Source organism: Dermacentor variabilis, chromosome 10 (genome assembly GCF_050947875.1).
Source record: "Dermacentor variabilis isolate Ectoservices chromosome 10, ASM5094787v1, whole genome shotgun sequence".
Classification (NCBI taxonomy): domain Eukaryota; kingdom Metazoa; phylum Arthropoda; class Arachnida; order Ixodida; family Ixodidae; genus Dermacentor; species Dermacentor variabilis.
Window position 1 is genome coordinate 93,891,425 of NC_134577.1, and position 21,451 is coordinate 93,912,875.

The 21,451-nt window shown below is 43.1% G+C and overlaps 1 protein-coding gene across 2 annotated transcripts in view; it reads right to left on the reverse strand.

Annotated features, from left to right (window-relative positions):
- Positions 1–2,594: 2,594 nt before the first annotated feature.
- Fim (plastin-2 fimbrin) overlaps positions 2,595–21,451 on the reverse strand; it is a 69,096-nt gene continuing 50,239 nt past the window's right edge. For both annotated transcript variants that reach the window (XM_075673201.1, XM_075673202.1), the window contains exons 4-5: positions 19,454–19,594; positions 2,595–6,423 (exon numbers count right to left, since the gene is read on the reverse strand). In XM_075673201.1, the coding sequence (XP_075529316.1) occupies positions 6,226–6,423; positions 19,454–19,594 (339 nt within the window). In that variant the 3' untranslated portion in view covers positions 2,595–6,225. The remainder of the gene's footprint in view (positions 6,424–19,453; positions 19,595–21,451) is intronic.

The following is a 21,451-nucleotide window of genomic DNA, read 5'->3' on the forward strand; positions in this document are numbered from 1 at the left end:
CCTATTATGGATAGATCATGTCCGTGTAGCTTCCTGTCACCTGTAGTTATACCAGTGGTTCTGCTTCTAACAATAAAAAATGTTTCTATTAAATTACGTCCGCTGTAATTGATTTTTCAAGAAAAAATAACACCAGAGCATTTAAAAGAAAGCACATACACATTTGCAACACAAAACTTAAGTCAAAAAGCAACTTAGCAGTCAAGGATAGTCAACAAAGAAATTTGTTTTAATATTCATAAAGAAGAATGTGCACACACAAGCTCAACAGAAAATCAACTCTCTAGCCAGAGAGTTGATTCTCTCGAGCCAGAGAGTGACTGATTCTTCCTGATTCAGTTACTCCAAACATCAATTACCACTTTTAGCAAGCCTATATGACTGCAAAAAGACAAGCGATCCTGTGTTACCGTTGCATCAAAGAGGATGATATAAGTCAAATACACATTACCCTTTGAATGTTATTCCATTAAGGTCACGTGCAACTCACATGATATCTCCTTATGAATGCCACTGAGTGCAGTCCCCTGTGTACAATGCACATAGGCATCCGGACTTTCAAGCGATTTGCGATGCTTATGTGAGAACATATGTGGATTCAGATTAAATTCTCGTTTTCAGTCTGGAGCCTTTAATCAGCTATTTACATATGCAAGCTTAGGTTCACTCCCCTTTTTAATGGTGCTTTAGTGGCCCTTAAAGGCCTCCAATTGCTTGAGTCTTCCCCAAATTGCATCACAAATTTAAATTCTAACCATAACTTTTTTGCCACGTCTCCTTGAACCCTTGCAAAGTTTATTCTAGTTTTTGCACGATCAGTGTACTGTGGACCAAGTCATGCTTTTCTGATAATTGATAGCGACTCCATTAATTTGCTCACATCTTTATAACTTGTCCAGTGTATTCCATGTGCCCACTCTGCCCTTTAAAAGTCTAACTCTGAGAATATTGGTTTTCCTACAAGAACGTTTTTTAAACGTAGAGTTTGTTAGTTTTTATTATTTATTAGAACTTACAGAAATACCTACATTTATCAGTCTGGCTGGTCATCATACAGTATGCACTAGTACTTCTACAGTTTCATTACGATTTTTTTTTTCTAGCACTTCGTGCATATGGTGGATCACTAAAGCATCATATTTAATGATTAGGCAATTCTTAGGTAATTAACTGCATCTACTGCCACAGGGAGTGCAACTTCAGGGATGACAGGGTTGTAGTGGCAGGATGAGTTATGGTACAATTCAACTAAAGTGTTTCTAAACTTCACAAATACACTCCAAACACAGTTATTGTGCATCGCTTTAAATCATAGATTAAATTTTCAAAATGTGGAAGTATACTTGATTTCTCCTTTAGAATGAGAGAGTGTCAATAAATTGGATTAAGTTATCGCATTGTTGTATTTTGGTGTACAAATTTCTTTCCTTATGCCTGATTAGATTAATGACAGGGCCTCCAGCATAAAGAAACGTCTGCTTATTGCCCGACTATTTTGGACCTTCAATATGTCTAAACAATGCTGAATGAAATAAGTCATATATGGTGCTGGTCAGAGCAAGACCATTCGGAGATTATTACTTATGCTGCATTTTGTTGCAAGAGCTGTGTGCCATTTGTGCACCAAACAGAAGTCAAAAGAAAACTGCAAACTGAGTAAGGCTGGTATGCATTTATCATGGTATATATTTAACATGGTATGCATTTATCAGAACTCACGTAAGCAAATGCATTTCGCGTATGCATTATTTTGTGATGACGTTTGATCTGATTTAAGGTATCGAAGCAACACACAACAGGCTTACAAGTTCTGAATAGCTGAGCTTCAAACAACACAAAAGCACCTGTTCAAAGCTTCTTGCATTGCTCCTTCATTGCAACATCTCCACCACACCTGGGAATCTGCTATGTCCCCCAAAACGCCTGTGCCACTGCTGTTTGTATCGGGTTTTGAACTGTAGCATGGCTTTCCACCTTTCCTCTTACGCATACAATGCCACATAGTCACCGTAACACAAGCCCGCAAATGCTATATTGTGAAAGCTGCAATTTTTGGTGCACTGCAAGCGAAAGGCCGTACACGTAAAGTTTTCCCCCTCTATAACACAGTATACAACACGACCCCTCACTTAGGGAGCATGCATTGCTGCATTGTCATAAAAGAAATGAGATGTAAAAATAGCACTAACAAGAGATCTTACTTTTCCTTCTTCAAATACACTTTCACTGACTTAGCCATACAGTGTGCAGTGGTATTCCTCTAAAGTGACAGATCGGGAATCTGGTCCCGAGTTTATATTGTGTGGCTCGAACTGGCAATTATGGTTGTTGTGAAAAAAAAAAAAAAAGAAACGTATCACGAGTTGTAACAGGTTGCACAAAAAAATTGTCTGCTGTTCTTTTCAGCGTAAAAAAGCCAACCCACATCCTATGCATACGCTTTTTGTCTACACAAATGTCCACAATAGCATGTGGCCAATTAATGCAGTCTCAAAAATGTTGCAAGGCTGCAGGAATTGGCAATATTACCCTCACTGAATGCATTGTTCACTGCAGACAAAACAAAACCAGAATAAATTTACTCTGGCAGTGAGTAAGAAGTTGTAGAGTTTATTTCAGCATAGAAAAAAGAAGGCACATACAGCATTTGGACGAAAGAGCAGCTTTGCATGAGCAACGGCCAGCCAGATAATTGAAAAAGTCACTCTTTCACACTGGACGCCAGGAGGCTTACCTCAGGGCCGCATACAGACTAGGGAAGCATGCTGTGCTGCTAAGCGAAGGCACCTTTTAGCCCATTTTCCAAAGTTTGAAGCCAGTACACAAAATTTACTGACAATATATGAGGCCTGACATAAGCATATGAGGAGAATCAGTTCATTTCAACAAGACTACCAGTAAGCGGCAGTTATCACGAGTAGCACAATGCTATGAATGCCTGATAAAAGTTTGTGCAGGTAAAAGTTCTCTACAGTGCAGTTCATCCGAAATAGTTCACTTTCAGAAAGTGACAAGGAACTTTTAAAGGCCCCTCGCCAGACCTTAGTGGAACATCTGCATATGCACTGGAACATGTAAACAACCTTCCAGGGAGCATCTTCACTGCAAGAATTTTGCCTATTGATTCCTTATTACAGGGGATCGGAGGAACCGAAATGTAGTGTTTCCGTGCTATCAGGGGGTGCGAGTTTCACTACCAACATGGGCACTTCCATTTCTGCAGAAATGGAAGTGCCCATGCCTAGCATTAGCACGTGCCTTGCCTAGCATTAGCAAGTGACATTCCCTCCCTACTTTCACCCATACCAGAGCCAAGGGACCTTATCACATTTAAGTCATAAACCCCACCTCTCTTCTTTTTTGGTGACGTTGCTGGCAGTGTCTTACATAGAAGCATTCACTCCTGCAACCATCATTTCTAGGCAGATTTCTCTGATTGGAAAGGCACACAGGCTTTCATCCAAAAATTTCTGCTGTTCACATGCAGTGCAGTGGCTTGACACTTTGGAGACACAATTGTCATTTACGATCTTTGCACCCCGCTCGTCTGTTTCAAATGCTCGAATCTGGTGAGCAGCCCTTTAACAGTATTAGATGAAGCATACTTTATAAACTCCATCTGAATGCTCTCAAAATATTCTGGAATTAAATGCACCATTCTATCTCAACCTTTCGATGCCAGGAGCATTATGGATTGACACCATTTGCACTGGCAGCACATAAGACCGGCCAGCCATGTCACTGAAGGCTTGCTGCTTGTGGACCCTGCATACTGTACACGCAAGAGCACAACCTTCTCAATACTTTAGTTTTTGCATATTTGCCTACAGAGGCCTTGATTCATTAGAAAAAAAATGCAACCCCTCACATCAGATGTATGGGTTCTGTGTGGTGCCTGCCCGACACAGCCTATGGAATGTTGAAAGAGAATATGATCCTCTGCAAAAGAGAATCCACAATGTGCCACCAAACAGTGTGTGCAAGGTTCGAGGCCAAAAAACCTCTCCCGCTCATAAGCACACCAAGTTAAACTTGTGAGAGGAATTGGTCCCCAAGGACCACATTTAGCAACTGCAAAGCATTCTAGGTTGCTGCTGTCAGGAGGCACATGATTCAATATGGGCTGATACGTCATAAGAAAGCAGGCCCACCAATGTCATAAACTGCAACAAAATTACAACCAAGCTTGGAGTCAACAGCACTGTAAATAATACATTACCTTTCTTCCATCTGAAATCAAAACTAAACGTGGTAACACACTGAAGTCATGGAAATGGTACAAACATAATACACAGCAGATTACAAAAAAGAAAAATTATTTACAGTATACACACGTCTTGACAGAACAACAAATCAAAGAGGGCATTCTGACAGCAGACCCTGTTCTCTAGCTAGATTTTAAGACATGTAGCAAAAAGTGTTCTCAGCTGATTGCTACGTCCTTATCTTCAAACACGTTCACGACCACTTAAGGACCATGATGTGAAAAAGCATGGCTTGTCTATATTCTCCACCTATCTCCACCCGCTGCAGATTAGAACGCTCCATAACAGCTTGAAGCATAAGGCCTCAGACACACGTTGTCACAAAAGCCAACATTCAGCTTGCAGCGGTAATTAATTGCCACATTTCGCGCATCGCATTCAAAATGCAAAATCAACTGCTGTCGACATGCATGGGAATATATGCTGCTATACACAAAATTCCAGCAGAATGTCAAATATATTTATCGATTCTGAAGCATAATATCTACTCATGCCATTTGCACTAAAATTCCCTTACATATTAAATTGCAGAATATCAGTAGCACGATTGCCTAAATTGCAAGAAAATGAAAACCGTAAAGCAATTCCAAGTATGGCGAGCCTAGAGGACAAATGGATGAACTTTTTCACTAATGCACCTATGGAAATCAATCAAATTGATGGACAGTTTCTCGATACATTGTTAAACATCTCTGTTGAAATTTTATGAGCAACATCAAGCACCACTTGAAGTTATGAGTGAATTTAGACTATTTGTCAGATTTTACAATTTTCGGCACAATGGGGAATCTAAAAATGGAACTTCAACTGGAGGTATCCTTGAAATTAGCCACCAGTACTCGTAGCAATTCAATAAAGAAAGACTCAAAATTTGTGCTTTGGTCTGCTCAGCAACATACTTTCTAAATGACAGCAGCAACGAATACGTAGAAGCTTCTCGCGGGTTGTCAATTTTCTGATTCGATGTATAGACAGTTTTTACACTGCCTCAAACAACAGTAGATGCTCATGAGTGAGTTTTGATAATTGTGTTACACTACTATTAAGTCCAACTACATTTTTTCCACTATGGGTTGCTTTTATGCATCGGCACTTTGACAGTGTATGTACAAGTTATTTAGAGAAACCTCGGGGTTTTCACTTGCACAAGAGCAAACAGTCAATTCAGACCAGCCTTTGACCACCGAAACACGTGTTGCTAATCAACAACTACATGTGAAGGACAATCATTGCCCCTTGTTCAGACTGTTGCAGTAGACTTCCTTCACAGGCTGCTGTTATGTAGTCTTCAATAGCATAGTAACCTTTCTTTTCCCTCTCTGTTTCAATGCTAGTTGTACAAGTGAGTACTGATTTAGTTATTTTTACTACATAACTTGATAAGTTAAACAAGTGTTTTTACTGTGATTTTGCTTCAGCATAGCATACCTCAGCTCAGCTGTACACAAGGTCTCATATTTATGCAGGGTAGGTTCCCACAGTGTACATATGACCAGTATGTGTTTTGCAACTTCAAAGCTAAAAAAAATGCTCTGTAAACTGAATTTAAGCAAGATTAAGTGATGAGAAAAGTATTTCGAGCCTTCTCACAGTTTGTCGAGTCATTTCTTACCCCCGTAAATCTGTCTGCCTTTGTTAGCTGTTAGGCGTCTTTATGTGTGGCAAACTTCAGCAAAGCATCGCTTCGTAGCCACTGATGGCATGGGACTCATTTTCACTGAAAGGTTGAAAGGCTAAAGCCAGCGTCACCAGGACCATATGCTTATAAGTACAGTGAGCCTCTCTCTCTCTCTTGTGAACTTTGCCTTTCAGAGTGGATATATTAAGCCACAATATCATGCAACGATGACAGTGGCTAGAACACTGATGCGAGAAACAAAGGCCCTGCAAGGCCTGAATGATGCTACTGTCGGAGCACAGCACACTGATGTACAATATGTCAACAGGCTAAGCACAACTTCTACTGCTTCTGTTGCTGTTCCTGTTCCTGCTGCTGCTGCTTCTGCCCAGGCACGTAGTCCCTGGCCATGAGGCAAGCGAACACAGTCATGACCATCTTGTGCTTGCCCTCTGCAATGTCCTCCGGTAGCGCGTAGATGCGGGCGCCTTGTTTGCGTGCCATCGAAATGGCATACTTGGCATTTGCAAGGCGCTCCTCCTGCAGGCAAAGGAAACATTTTTTTCAAATAGATTTATATGTGCGCGCACAACATGGGTCGTCAAAGTGAAGGTCAGATGTAACTCTGACTGCCTTCTGCTCAGAAAGACTTCCTTGCCATTTAAAATATGACATTAGACATTGACATTTCTAAAACGACATTGAAGGCACAGCTAATAAGCTGTCACTGACAATATTCAGAGAGGCACAAGGTGTCACCTAGAAACGTTTTGCATTTGCAGGCGAGAAGAAATGCCTTTTTTTTTTAAACGAAGGAAGCATGCTTTTGGCTATAACAGAAAAGTGACATTTAAATGCCATAAAATGTACCAGTCATGTGCACTATGCACTGGTAAGCCAGTTTAATGAAATGAATAATGCCAGTGATGTTCCGTATTTAGAGATAGCTTTGGGAAAACTTGTTCGCAGGCAAATTAACTGGCTTAAAATTCGTACATAAGAACAAACAATGGGCATTACTTAATGCAGAAAGCTGGGCTACTTGGAACGTCAACATTTCCAGCACCCGGGCCACACAATATTGATCAGAACAAGAGTCTCCGTACTACGACTTGCAAGCTTGATCCAGCTCTCAGAGGCCTCCCAGCAGGCCCACGGCTGCCCCTCCAATGACACCTGGCCCAAAGGCAAGATGTTTTTCCCCGCAGAGCCACCATTGCACCATCACCCAATGAGACGGCTCCTCTACAAAACATTGCACTATACGACTTCTTAATGGGAGTTGCCTTCACTGCATTTGCAAGCTCACACCATGACGCCACCCTGTCTGAGGCAGTGTCTACGAACCAGAAGCCTTTAAGGCCCCTGAAATGGTTCAGACAAATTTTGTAGATGCGTAGGGTGCAGCTTAAGTAGAACATTCGCACCACAATTTAAGTGAAGCGTTACGTATCAATGGAGCTACAAGCGATTACTAGTTACCCTCCTCCATAGCCATGCTTTTCCTCCTCAACTCGTTCGCCAAGCAATTGGGGCTAAGCTCCGCCTTCACTGGTTCTGGGTCATGATGCGACGTCACATCGTCCACTTCTGGTTGTTTTGGAGCCTGCCCCCACCCGCGCGAAACGTTTCCACTAGCGGCTTGGCCGTCAACCCGAAGCGAGAGCTATCGAAGCAGCGTGTGTTGCGAGCATTCTGTCGTAGCACCGAACGTGTCTGGTATTCCGGTAATCACACACCAGCAGAACGTTTCAACGGAACGGTGAAGGCATAAACTCAAGCTGATGAAGGAACTTTAGCGCAGACGTACGTGAGCTGCCTGATCAGTCTCCGCGGTCCAGCCACCCGTTGGCGCAGAGCTTAACCAGCCAAAGAAAGAGCTAATATTGCTCCAACCAGGTGTAAAACATTTTAAACATTTACAAAAACAATGTGTTAATGATTACACTCGAGCAAAATATTTACACCAGCAGCAAAGAAGAATATATTTTATTACTGCTACTGTGTGTGGTTGAGCTCTAAGCCACCAGGTGGCTGCACCATGCAGACCATTCACAATTGCGCTTCTGTTCATCCCATGAAACGACACGCAAGGGGACACGGCGAGTACCTGTCCCCTTTGCGCTTGCGTTTACCATAATACCAGACTAACAAAATGCTACTGCGTTAGCAATCTTCCAGTGTAAAGTGACGGCCGCAATGGAGCAAATCCTCACGCCTATTGGATAGCGGCTGTCCAATGCGCTGCAGCCAGTCCGCTCGTCTATTGGCTTGCAGAAGGACACGATGTTGCAGCTTGACTTATTGCCAGTCGCTACGTTTGCAGTCCACAACGCAACAGAGTCGAATCATAGCACTCGTGGAAAGACACATCGACACTGACTGCAGAGCTCTCGTCAACGACTGAGCGCGTTGTAACACAAGCAGACGATGCTTGCTGTGTGCTGGAAGTGCTTAAGTGTACTGAAATATTGTTCTTGTGCATTCTCTTTATGTTACTTTCTTTCTATAAAAACAAAATAACTAACATTCCAACTATTACAAACATCATTTGTTTACCATAAAGTTGGAAAAATTATCAATCATGCACCCAGGTCAGCCAATCAGATAGCTCGCCCCACTGACGTCATATGGGCGATTTCCATCATACGGGTAGGGGCGGCTTAAAATTATGCCGCGCAGTGTGCTGCGATCGGCAGCGATGTGCATTTTTAAAACCTTACAATAAATTCCACGCTTTACACGGACCACTTAGATGCATCAATTACTGATCAGAAGGACCTACTCTAATGACTCAGTACGTTTGTAGAAAATCGTCAAAATCGTTTCAGGGTCCCTTTAAGCGATAATCGCGGGAGGAGCAAGTGATACTCCCATTTGCTGGTCCTATCCACCGCATGAAAAAGAAGCTTCGAAGGTTTCCCTACTTTGTCCAGAAACGTTGGGCCCAGAGAGCTTTCTCCAGCATCGAAACTAGAGCATGCAAACAGCTGTGTAAAGCATAAAGCTCCTTTCTTCTGTCCACAGCAAGCGTGGTGTGCTAACAAAGGGGAGATAAGCCTGTGATTGCGTTCGTCGTGTCACAGGGCAAACTGAAAACTGTCACAATCAAGGGCGAAAAACATGTCCAGAGGTAAAAAAAAAAAGGACTCGTACAGCAAATAATAAAAGGTGCTGAAGTTGTCGGATTATCAAAGCCATTATCTTTGTACTGCCCAATTCACCAGCAGGTCCTCGGCAGAAAATGCCTGGACATGTTCTTTGTTCGGAAACCTGCTGTTTCACCTGTTAATGTTATCAGGTCTCACAGGCTCAATCCCCATTAGTCCCATCAATTTCTGAAGGAGACGGAATCTAAGTTGCAGGTGGGCTTGCATTTCTTCCTCGAGCCGGCCATGCAGCTTCTGCGCCCTGTCTATCAGGTATTTTTGGGCGGGGCAAAAACTGGAAAAGCTGAGATGGCTGGTTTATGCGTGTCTGCTGCCTTCAGTTGCACCTAGCACTGGAAGGCAGTGTAATCTCACGTTTCAGGTACACATTAACGAGAGAGTGTTGCTACACCAAGAGCTGTCAGGCTCATTATGCCAGCATAGCGACACTGAGAGTTGCAGTCGAGCTGCATCTGTTCATGTTTACCTGTCTGTGCATGGCGCCATGTTTACCAATGAAATTAGTAAGCGAATGTTTACTACAATTTAGATGGATGATAAAACTACAAACCTTACTTCACGTAGCTGTTGACTATATTACTAAAATTTCAATGTTACACCTTTAGAGTGAAACTGAATTCGTTTTTTTTTTTTTTTTGCATTTAGGTGCAAAATTAGAAGTGTGAGCATGTTCGCTGCTGTTCAAAGATTACAGCATTTCATTTCTCATTCCAAAACGAGAACCCTCTGCAATAGGCACACACGATTTTTGCGAGCGATCTTCTGAGGTTCATGCCAGGAAAGAGGAATTAAAATTGTCTACAAATCCATTTAGCTGTGATGGGGATGTGCTGCGAAGTTCTGTTGAATTATGCGTAATTGAACTGCAGTGGAGTATACCACAAAGGAGAACAAAATCGAACCTATTTTTATAACTTGCTAGGCTATGCACTTGAATTAAACGGGCCCTGAACCACTTTTTATCAAAGTGAAGAAATCCATGAGAAATTAAACTAGACTTTTTTAGAAGCACTTTGCCGCAAAAAGTCCTTCAATGTGTTGAGTAGAACCGGATTTACTGTCAGTCAAAGCTTGCGCGTGATCCCCGTTGCGGTGCTTCCTTTCCTTTTTGAATGCCTTGCACTGCAAAGGCTACGTCAGGCTACGTAGGTGGAGCGCAGTGGTACTCCGCTCCACCTACTAATCATCACCATGGCATGCAGTTCGAATTTGATTTTGGATGTTTACATAGATGCCACTACCAATTTGGGCTCCTACAATGCGCTGAACTTTAGCCAAACAAGGTTGTCCTCAGTGAGCTGCAGTGCGCTCAGCTAGCAGACTCGTCACAGCACCCCACGGCTTCTGCAGCATCTACACTACGTAGCAGAGAGCAACTACATGCAACTGAAATGTGTATGCACAGTGTTTGCTTTGTGCATGAAGGCCTTGAGTGTGTGCTCACACTCATATGCTGCAGTCTGGCCGTGCTACATGGTGCGGACCGGCTTTGTCCTGCACCAACTTGACCATGACACATAGTAGCCACATTCAACATGCGCATTTTGAAGCGCTATGATTATGAAGCTCAATACGAAGTCTGCCAAGGCGTCTAACCAGGAGCGGCCAGGGCTGAGCACACGCTGGCAAGAGTGCGTGGTGTGGCAGGTTTCGCGTGGTTCGAGGCTAGTCAAAGTTAGCCAGACTCGATGGCTACGACACCCATTAGCAGGATAGGCAAAGTTCAATTCGTACGCGGGCGACCACAGCTGAGCGTGAGCAGGCGATAGTTGGCTGCTTCCACAGTTATGCAATCTTTATCAAAATACGAAAGCAGGTTTTCGCTTACTGCAGCTCGTTTATTAAACTACCTACATCAATTAATATACACAGTACCTGTGGGAAGAAGCGCACTGATCCAAACACCCTTCTTTATTGATGGCAGCTATGTGCCAATAACAGGTATGTATGGGAATCTGCTAAATTATGAAATAAAGCAGCTCAAAAAGAATGAGGAGCCGGCTTCTGTTGAAAAGAGAGCATTTGAGGAAAACGTGACTTTTCACTCTCTTTGCAAGCTAGAATAACCACACCCAACTGCAAAATTTGGCTGAGATGTCCAAAGCAGCGTATGCAATCGCCAGACTGTGTTCTTTCACCAAGCCCGAGAGGTGATTTAGGACCTCATTAAGGTAATCTGACAGCAGGTACATGTCAATGTTTGGCACTACCTACATCTGTAAGCAATCTTCATCAAGAATGAAAAGTGCAGTGTCGAGATATGGGGGCTAATCATTCTGACAAATTGGCTCACGAGGCTTGCCGCCACCTTCCACCTTTCCACGTGTTTGTATTTCCATCCGCCTTCTTGTGTAATGCCTTCGCCCCCCTTCCCGCCCATTCAAGGTGACAGTAAGTAAATGAAATAAAAAAAAATAACACAGTGCCCTCCCACTTTGTGAAGAAGGATGATGACCAGCGAAGCTGTGTATGTGGGCCCCTTAATGGCAAACAGCACCTCTGCTGTGGGTCGGCCTGGCATTTCACTATCTCGAAGATCGGCCCATGTATGGGGAGTGCTTAACGGCTGTGTCACCTCCCCCACGGGTCAGCCCGGCACTGCATTATCTTCGACATTTTTTTCTACACGCAGATACGATAGTGGAGAAAGAAGCCCTTAACAGTTTCGCTGTAATAGTCAAAGCATCAGGTTCACTACCTACACATGTCCCACCCTATGTCCTTCCAATAAAACCCAATTTCCCATGCGTTAAGATATAGCCCGTTATGCTTTGTGCCCTGTGTAGCATTTTGCTGTCGTCACATTTTTGCATTTGAACATATATTAATTTTGCTAATTTTCAGATATGCCAGTGAATGTGAATACCTTATTCCTTTCAAAATTTTTTAGTGGTACTTTTATGCCACATTTATTTGTTGCTGTGATTATCACACTTGATATTTGTCAGCTGCTTGAGATCTTGGAATTCTCATTGGCGCCGCCATATTGACATTATAGTGTCTTACATATTGTATGTTGTAGTCGGCAGCCACCATTATCCAAAGTGGAAAACTTAAAGCCATCATAATTCTATTAATTTTGTTTCCGACCTAAGCATATTATTCTCCATGCCTCATCTTTATGTTATTGCAAGTTGTCATTGCCAAATGTGTTGTTCTGATTGATCTCTTGTTCTCTGTAAATATTGTGAGGGTCCTACACACTCTAGAATGCCTTTATGCTTAATGTGTTGTGTGTCAGAGCTCTACAATGGGGTTCTGAAAATAGGATGTTCCCATATAACTTGTAACCAGCTGCCTCTGATGTTTTTTTTTTTTTTTAACTGCTTGAAAACTAGTAACGGAAGGAAGGCTTACCCTTGAGAGCTTGACAATTTGGTCAATTGCCTATCAAGTAATTTATAAGCGGCTTTGGTCGCGGTCAGTTTTCAACCTGGTTATTTGGTTAAACTGTGCACCCGCCGTGATTGCTCCGTGGCCATGGTGTTAGGCTGCTGAGCACAAGGTCGCGGGATCGAATCCCGGCCACGGCGGCTGCATTTCGATGGGGGTGAAATGCAAAAACACCCATGTACTAAGATTATGGTGCACGTTAAAAAACCCCAGGTGGTCGAAGTTTCTGGAGTCCTCCACTATGGCGTGCCTCAATCAGAAAGTGGTTTTGGCACATAAAAGCCTATAATTAAACTGTGCAGGTGGAAATTAGCATAAAGTGGCATTCAAAGATGCTAGTGCGCACTTGATGATACCTCTAGTTGCTACTCGTTTTCTTAAAGGAAAGCTGGAAGGTTTTCCAGAAGAAATGAGTGAACATGTGTACATAATAGCTTTCAACCCTCCGAATTTGAATATCGTATCGAAATTGAGCGAAAGAAAGCGCAAATGTATTTTATTTCGACTAAAAGTGCAGCAGCGGACACGCCCAGCTCGCGCGTCTCGTTTCCGCCTGTGACTGATCGGGCGCCTCGTGACGTCAACTCTAGCGACCGACCGCTGCCGCTACACATGAAGCGCGGTGCCAGGTAGTTTGGTGCTGTAATGGAAAATTAAGAGGCAATGGAAAATTGAGAGAGACTGCGTTTTTCTGAGGAGTTCGGCGTTACTCCCTACATGTACGAGCCGATTGTGTAGAGCCGGCCTCTCGAAGAAGCAAACGATGCTGGTGCGAGCAGTGCTTTCGACGCGAACGAAAGTGAAGTCTTGGGGTCTCCTCGTGTTGAGAATGCTCTTTGGTGAGTATGTTTTTTGCAAAGCGATCTAGTGATCTCGCCGATCTTTCGCCGATCTGATGAGCTCGATTCCAGTCAAATAACTGTAGTGTTGTGTTCCTGCATGCCTCCTCGTGGAACGTAAGCGGGGATGCGATCGTCGGCATTTGTGCGCTGTCCAAAGCTGTCGGCTATCTACAAAGACGGTTTAAACGCGTGAAAAGCTTCCCGGTTCATGCAGTACGTGTAGTGACCTTCATCTGTGCGCCATGCGCACACTACTCGTAACCGAAGTCGTAAAGGCGGCGAATTCCTTCGGCTACGTGAGACGGTCAGTTTCTCGCTGTGCGCGAGAGAAGGGTGGAACGTAGCGTCCTGGCGTGCGCCGGCTTTCCAGCACATGCAAACTCTACATTTGCACTGCGTTATGGTAGCTGCATGCAGGCTGTTTTACAACACACGTGCAAATAGAAAATTCACGGCGCTTTGCGACGGAACCTGCGTCAAGGGCGGGAGATAAACATGCACCTTCCGTTCAGCGTGCTAACACGAAGGAGCTCGCAGTAAATCAAAATCCAGGTTTGGGCGAGTTCGTCTATTCATAAGGCCTTCCAACACCAGTTATCATCAGTCAGTCCGCACTCGTGCAGTCTTTGTTTTCATTGCTCCGATCTTTTCGCGCTCCGTTTAGAAAGCCAGCTAGTGGCAAGTAGTCCTCTCTCATTCTGTCGCCATACACAGCAACTGCGCAGGTCGAATTGCAGGGCTGGCCATATACTACCACTCTACATACACGCAGACGCACCAACAAAGGAATGCAGGGTCGCTCGAAGCAGATTACGATGGCACGCACGCAGAAACAAGCATGGTCAGGCACGGTCGCGCAGGCTGCGAAGGAACAAAACACTAGAGTTGACATCACAACACCGCGGTTTCCGGTCTCCGCTCACATCGTCAGTGTCAGCAGCAGTGGGCGGCATTCGACGGGGGGCGGAGCTACAACGCAATTTTAACCGACGGTTACGTCGCTCCTAATTGAAAAAAAAACCCCAAATTTTACCTACATGGTTTATAAGGTTCCCGCATCCATATATGAGCGTCTTATTGAATTCGACAGACTCTTCAGCTTCCCTTTAAGTATCCGATGCAGCAATGACTATTGTTTAAAAAAATAACATACCGCAAAGGATAGAGAATAAGGCTGGGATCACAGAGAACAGGAAAAAAATGAGGCAGCTTTTCAAGCAAGTTGTTAAGTAACATTTGGAAGTCTCATTTTATAAAAATCAGCTTATACTCCAACTTACAAGAGTCTTCTTTTGTGGTAAATTCCTATAGGTAAACTATTTCAATAAAATACCGTATTTACTAGCATAATGATAGCACTTTCTTTGTCAAAAAAATTGACGCAAATTCAGGGGTGCGATCATTCCGCGGGCTAAATTTCCCACGTATTTGCAGCGGGATGACAAGCAGGCGGCTGCCGCTGTCAGTGCGGGTCACCAAAACAAGAATGGTGGCCAGCAGAGCAAGCCGAATGCGCTGAACACGATTATTTTTCTTCTCACGAGTACATTGCGCGCATTGAACCAGTTTCTTCCGTATCAGTAATGAATAATAGCATTAATATCGGCAAGTTTGTGGCAATAACACAGCCATGTCCACTTTGAGGGGAGAGAAACAGAGACGGGCGCGCTTAGCTGCCAGTGACATAGAAACACACGACGGGTATACTGCGGAAACTGCAGTATTTGCCTTCGCAGCTATCCTAAGAAAGTACATTTCCGCTAAGGGTGGGCAAATAGCTTAGCTGCGTTGCAAGCGTCGGCATATGAATAGAGTACACTTCTAACATATCAGTGTAAACATGGCGACTATCGTTGCCGCTCGCGGTTTGTTGCATGCCCACGAGTGCAGACGAGAAGAATCGAAAGGCGCCCTTTATGTTGTTTACCAAAACCCTTATGAAGCCTAGAAATAATAAAGCCGAGGCAAGTTTGGTTGTAGCTTTTCATGGAAGTGCAGAAAGTGATGAAAGGACTAAAATGGGACATCTGCTGAAGAATGTTGGGTGCGTGCAGACCGCTTGGTATGTCTTAAAGAGTCGTTCACGTAGCTTTCCACAGATGGTAAGCGCGATCACCATTAGCTAGACTTGGCACACAACGTATCGCTGCGACAAGTTCAGGGTGTGATCATTACACGGGAGAGAAAAAAAAAACGAATTTAGACGACAAAGTTCAGGGGTGCAATCAATATGTGAGTGCAATCATTATGCGAGTAAATACGGTAGTGCAATACACAGGACAGAGAGGAAAAACAAAAGTGCACTCCGTGTTCAGTATATTGAGCTATATTTATGACGATGCTGTACCAAGTGGCCTATGGTTCTACACTACTGAAACACAAACAGCTTATTCAAAATAGTGAACACAAATTCGTAGAAATGTTGAAGTTGCGGTAATGGCAAGTTGGTAATGGCAATGGTAATGGCAAAAACAAAGCACCCTTTGTAAGGAATGGCGACGTTTCCCAGACCAACTCAACGTCCTGTGGTTATCTGTTTGTTGTAGATAGAATAGCTGGGAACAAGCAGAAAACGGCTTGCTGCCTAGAAATGTGAACAAGCTTGTTTGCTTCCATGGATGACTGTTATTTCGAATTGATATACCCATGCAGATTTGGCGGTAAAAACGAGATTACATTCCTAAACAAATTATTTCGGTCCTTCTCCAAGCATTATGCCAGGAAGAGGACTGAAATAATTAAAATAACAAATTATTTCAAAAAAGCATACCAATCAATAGGAATAAATGTCTTAGTCAATGCCCATTACAGCTACTTATGTTTACAAATTTACTTTTGCTAATATTCATTCATTTTTTACTTTCTGGCCCTCGACACTGCCGGTGGACACCACTCTGGCACTGTGGTCAAAGTTTGGAGACTCCTTAGAAGAACACAGCGACAATGGTAGAAGAGGAAGGACACCAAGCTTCCTGTCCTGCTGCTCTTTGTTCTTTTAAGGCATTTCACCTCACCCCACCCTAAGTGATGTAATTGTCTCAAATAAAAGAGTGGACATGTTTGTGGAAGAAAAAATTATTGCGCCACAGCAGAGCGCATAACATGAAAGCAAAAAAATCGCGACCCAAGCGTAGCACTAAGGTAGGAATAAAACCCACACTTGTTTCTCGGACTAGAAGTGCCATAGCTGAACTGGGTACTAAACCACACCGGGCCTGGGTACTAAACACACGACCAATACCTTTGTGAGTCAGTCACTCTGCTATCTCAGCCACACGAGAGCTTAGCAGATCAGAGCGAAGCCAAATTATTTGACAACTCGAAACGCAGGGACACCTAACATGGCAAATCAGTTGCGCGAAAATCTGCAGGTAGTAAAAGTTTTATGAATGGCAGAAATAATTAGTAGATGAAAGGTTCTTTTTTCTTTCACGACACTTCCTCCACCTCGTGGATTTCTGCAGAACTAATTAGTCAACTGTACTCCAATTACAAAAAGGTTATGAAGATGTCAGCTAAATATAAATGAAATAATAAAGATTAACAAAATGATGATACTACAGGTAGCTCTTACACATGCAAGCATACCAACACAATATAGAGTTGCAAAAATCTTACAATAGTAAAAAAGAGTGAGAAGTGCCATCTGGAGAGTATGATAAGGAGGTACAAGCCAGGAATTACAAAAATTAATGACATACTCACAGATTCAATATGTACATAAAAACACATCATAAAAATTTTTGAAGTGGGGAAGAAAGGCGCACCCTATTTTATGCAGTGGTAACATTGTGTAGACATACCCTCTAAGCTTTGGTTTATATTGAAGAAGTAACGTACTACGCAAGATGGGTGTCCCATCTCTGTGGTTTCTTGTGGCATTTCACCAAGCACATTTACTTTTGTATGTTTGCTAAGACAAGAAACTATTTCTTCAATAGTCAGGTTCTCCATGAAGTAAACAGCATGCTTCTTGCACCGCCGATGCTAGTACTGCAAGTGATAACCTCGTAGCTTTAACAACGAGACGCAGTTTTGTCATGTATACTACTTCTCCTGAAACAGCAACTTTTTCATTTGTTTGCTCCCACATTCCACGTAAGAATGCATACCATATGGTGCTGTAAAATTAGCGTACATTTCACTTTGAGTGTCAATTTTATAACAGTACTTGCGCCAACAAACATTCTTTGTGTTCTATAAAGGCAAAGCGACTATGGCCGGGGGAACAACCATGATCTCGTGACTCCGTCGCACAGCATCATGCTGAGAGAGTTCAGTCTAATTTTTTACCTGAACCGCCATCCTACAGCTCTATCCCAAAATGGCACAACTATCGAGCAGCAGTGTTGTTACACACAGCATGCACATCTTGCTCATCATTCCACATATCTGATGCTACATAATTATAGCTACTCGTGTGCAAATTTAATTAAATTCTGTGACAAGTCATTCCTTCCATTTGCACCACACTGTCATCCTCTGCAACAATCAAGCTTGCTTCCTGTCACGCAGTTTTTGTGGGAGCTATTTCGGGAATAAAGCTGCTCCCACTACTATGAATAGGATCCCTGTGAGCAGGACATAATGTGTACTTTATTATGTGTTGCGAATCACACCTGAATTTTTCACTGCATTAGCAATTTTAAAGAAGTCTTAGTACATGTGTTTCAATATTTCATTTTGTGTTTTTGTATAGAATTGCACCGGTTTGGTTTTAATTTATTTTTAAGCCCATTTTTATTAGACTATACATGTGTTTTTCCGAGAACATTATTTGCTGTGGAAACTGTTACTGTTTGTCTTAAATAATAGCATGAAATACCATGCTAGTAGTACCACCACCACACACACTAGTAGTAACACCACACACAAGTGCACCATTGCAAAACAGTAATTCCAGTTTCGGATTTTTGGTCCTTCCAAAAACAGCCATCAACAGCTCCCCCCCCCCCCCTCCACTACAAGCCACTTTCTCAAAAAAAGCTGTGTGAACCAAAGTCGATGTGAAAGAAGACATGGCACATGTATCTATAGTAGTGAAATTGGGACATTAATCATGGTGCAATGTTGCATAATTGCCTGATATATTTATTTTCTTCATTCCATTGTCAGTCCTATCAGTTTTTCCAGAACCTCTATATATTTTATTTATGCTGAGCTCATTCATTTGCCGTTTTCTTTTTTTTTTTTTTGTGCATGTATACAAACATTGTCTTCTTTCACGTCAACGTTGGTTGGCATGGTTATATTTTTTTATGCAGACACCAGGTGGGCCAATCCCGGAGATTGTGCAGTGTATGGTGCAGTGTGGTTAACTTTAGACTATGCTGGCACTAATTATGCCTGTACAGTTAATTTTACCGACTCTGCGACTAACTCTCACTTCTTGTATCACCGAGACCTACATTTTGATACCTTTTTTAGCTTTTTAAGACACGCAAAGATGCGAAAGTTCCACTTTTGACCATGAGGCCAGATTCTACGTAGGCCAAACCCAGGTGAAGTCGCCAAAGACAACCATGTCTTCAATTCCAGTGTTGTTCTTTGATGTCAAACTATGGGAGAACATTACTGGACTATGCTTGAAGGTGCATATATAACAGTGTTCTTACTTATTGCAACTGCTAAAAAGAAGTATATTTAAATTTTAAAAGAAACACGACACAAATATTTTAGAAATGTGGAATTATCAACCTGTACTGGCTTCACTTTTTGCCATAGTTGCATAATTGATGCCACAGCCGATGAAAAACTGCACAGCTTAAAACTTAGTGAACTAATGCTGCATTTTGAGGACACAGTTCAGAATTAATGATTAGCTTTAACTCCTTAGCCCTGAATATAAGCTACAGCTAGGTGGTCACATTGGAAAATTATGGGAAACTCCATAGCCAAGGTAAAGTTTAAACAGTTCAAACACCTCGGATCGTTTTAAAATATAAGTAAATGGCTACATGACTTTATCAAAACGCGAAATCTTGTCACAATGACTGACTTCTGTAGGAGCTCAATAACCGGTCAGGTTATGCATGCATTACTATTGTGCCTTCAACTTCACAATAACACATCTAAATATTGTGCAATGTTCTGGTGAGTAGCCTTAATAAATCTGACTATTATCATGAGCACTTTATGCTATCAGTAAAATTTAGCAGCACAAACCTGGTTAGTTGCATTCAGGACTTGAGCATAGTTGATGCATCCAGGGTTGATGGCATCCACCAGGTCAATGATAGGACGTGCATCACAAATGCATGGATCTTGGAAGCTCCGGATTTGAGAAGTTTTCCCAGCGGACTTCAACTGCATGAGGAAATAAAAGAGCATTACTAGATGCTCCAATATATGGCAAATGCGGTGTATGTATAAATGCACAATATATGGGCACAATAACTGTGCTTTAAATGATAGTGATGGTCTGCAGCAAGCAACAACATTCAGATAGCAAAATTCATTTCATCTTCCAGAGAACAGCAGGAATCTTCATAAACTAGAAGTCAAAATCATTCAAAAAAAAAAAACATGCATAGGGCAGAAATTATTGCAATGTTTTGTAGGCTAAAGAACAATGCAGGACAGACAGTGTTGCATTAGAAAAAGGCCACTACATTTCATTGCCATTACCAAGACCTAACAAAAGTGCAGTGAATATTGCCCTCTAATTTCAGTACTCTGGAATGAGCTACAATGGCTCAACACCCGTAGGAATCCAGGAGCTGTGTAACACTTCCTTGGAGTACCATAGGACTGAAAGTTGATCCCGAGACAAAAGATTAAACGCAGCGTTTTAATGAACACCGCAGTAAATTTATGCTCATGTTTTATGCTGTGGGCTGTGCCGCATAATTAAGGATTGCACCATGACAACGTATCTAAGGGCCCTAACCAACATAACAGAAATAAAGGTGACATGACTCACTCCAATGACATGTGTGTGAAGGGATATACAGTAAACCCTCATTAACTCGAGAAATATCTCGAAATCAGGGGTAAGTCCAATTTCTATTTCGGGCAGTGGCGCCAACCTATGCTTTTTTCGCAGCTTATCTCGAGAAGTTTCAAAGCCGAAGTCCAGACACTTCGAAATCTCGACTTCGAAGATACCAGCGAAAAGGCAGCGCCGCTCGCGCTCGCTGTTCGTCCGGCGGCAGCTCGCTATCCGAGTCGGACGCCAAGCTGTGCCGCACCTCCCTGCTTGTCATCCCCTCCCTCCCCTTCTTTATGCCCATTACCCATCGCGCGCACTTGCTCGGTTGGTTCACTGCCACTTTGTTGAGGTCTCGTGCAGCAGCGGTGAGCGGGCGCCATCGCGCCTCGTTGTTCAGAGCGCGCGTTCGGTTGCGCCGCGCGCGATTGGCCTAGGCCGCGCCGACGTCGCGTGGCTGACGAAGTCGGCGCGGCCCAGGTTAACCGCGCGCGACGCAACTGAACGCGCGCTCCGAACGATACCCTCTTGGCTACGAGCTCAATAAACATAAACACAGAGATAAAAATACAGCAAAAAATTATTATAAAAAAAACTGGGCACATAGTGAACTTGGTAATCAACCAATGCCATGATCATTATTGATTTGTCGCATAAAGTAACTCCCCGTTTGATCAAAACTGGAAAAACCAGGGAAAATTTCGAGATAAGCGGAGTTCCGAGATAAACGAAACAGAAGCCCGCTGGCCGCACATACGCCACATGGAGCATTTCCAAAATGTCTCACGTAATATTCTCGGTGACTTTCGCGTGCATCGACATGGGACATGTCGGCGTGGTCTTACTCGGGAACAGCGCTACTGGCATTGTGCTAAGACAGCCTGCTTGGCACACGGTTACTTACCCCTCACCGTCGCGCAAGCATGAAGCGAGCGTCGTTATCAAGTCGCGATCGTGTTGAAATACGGTGGGCTCGTAGCTTCTTTTGGGCTCAGCGCGCGGGCTGATCGCGCCTGCTCAAAAGTTCCTATTAGTTTGCTCAAGACAACGATAAATGCGCATTGACTACGTTTATGCATCACTGATGGCGTCGTAAATGAGGTGTAAAAAACTGACTCCCAGCTGCAGTATGGCATGTGTTGATCAGTGACGCCGTGTAAAACTGAACGTGCACTTTTAACTACCTTTTCTGAGGAACACTTCAGAAAGCGCAGTGTGGAGGGGCTCGCAAGGCG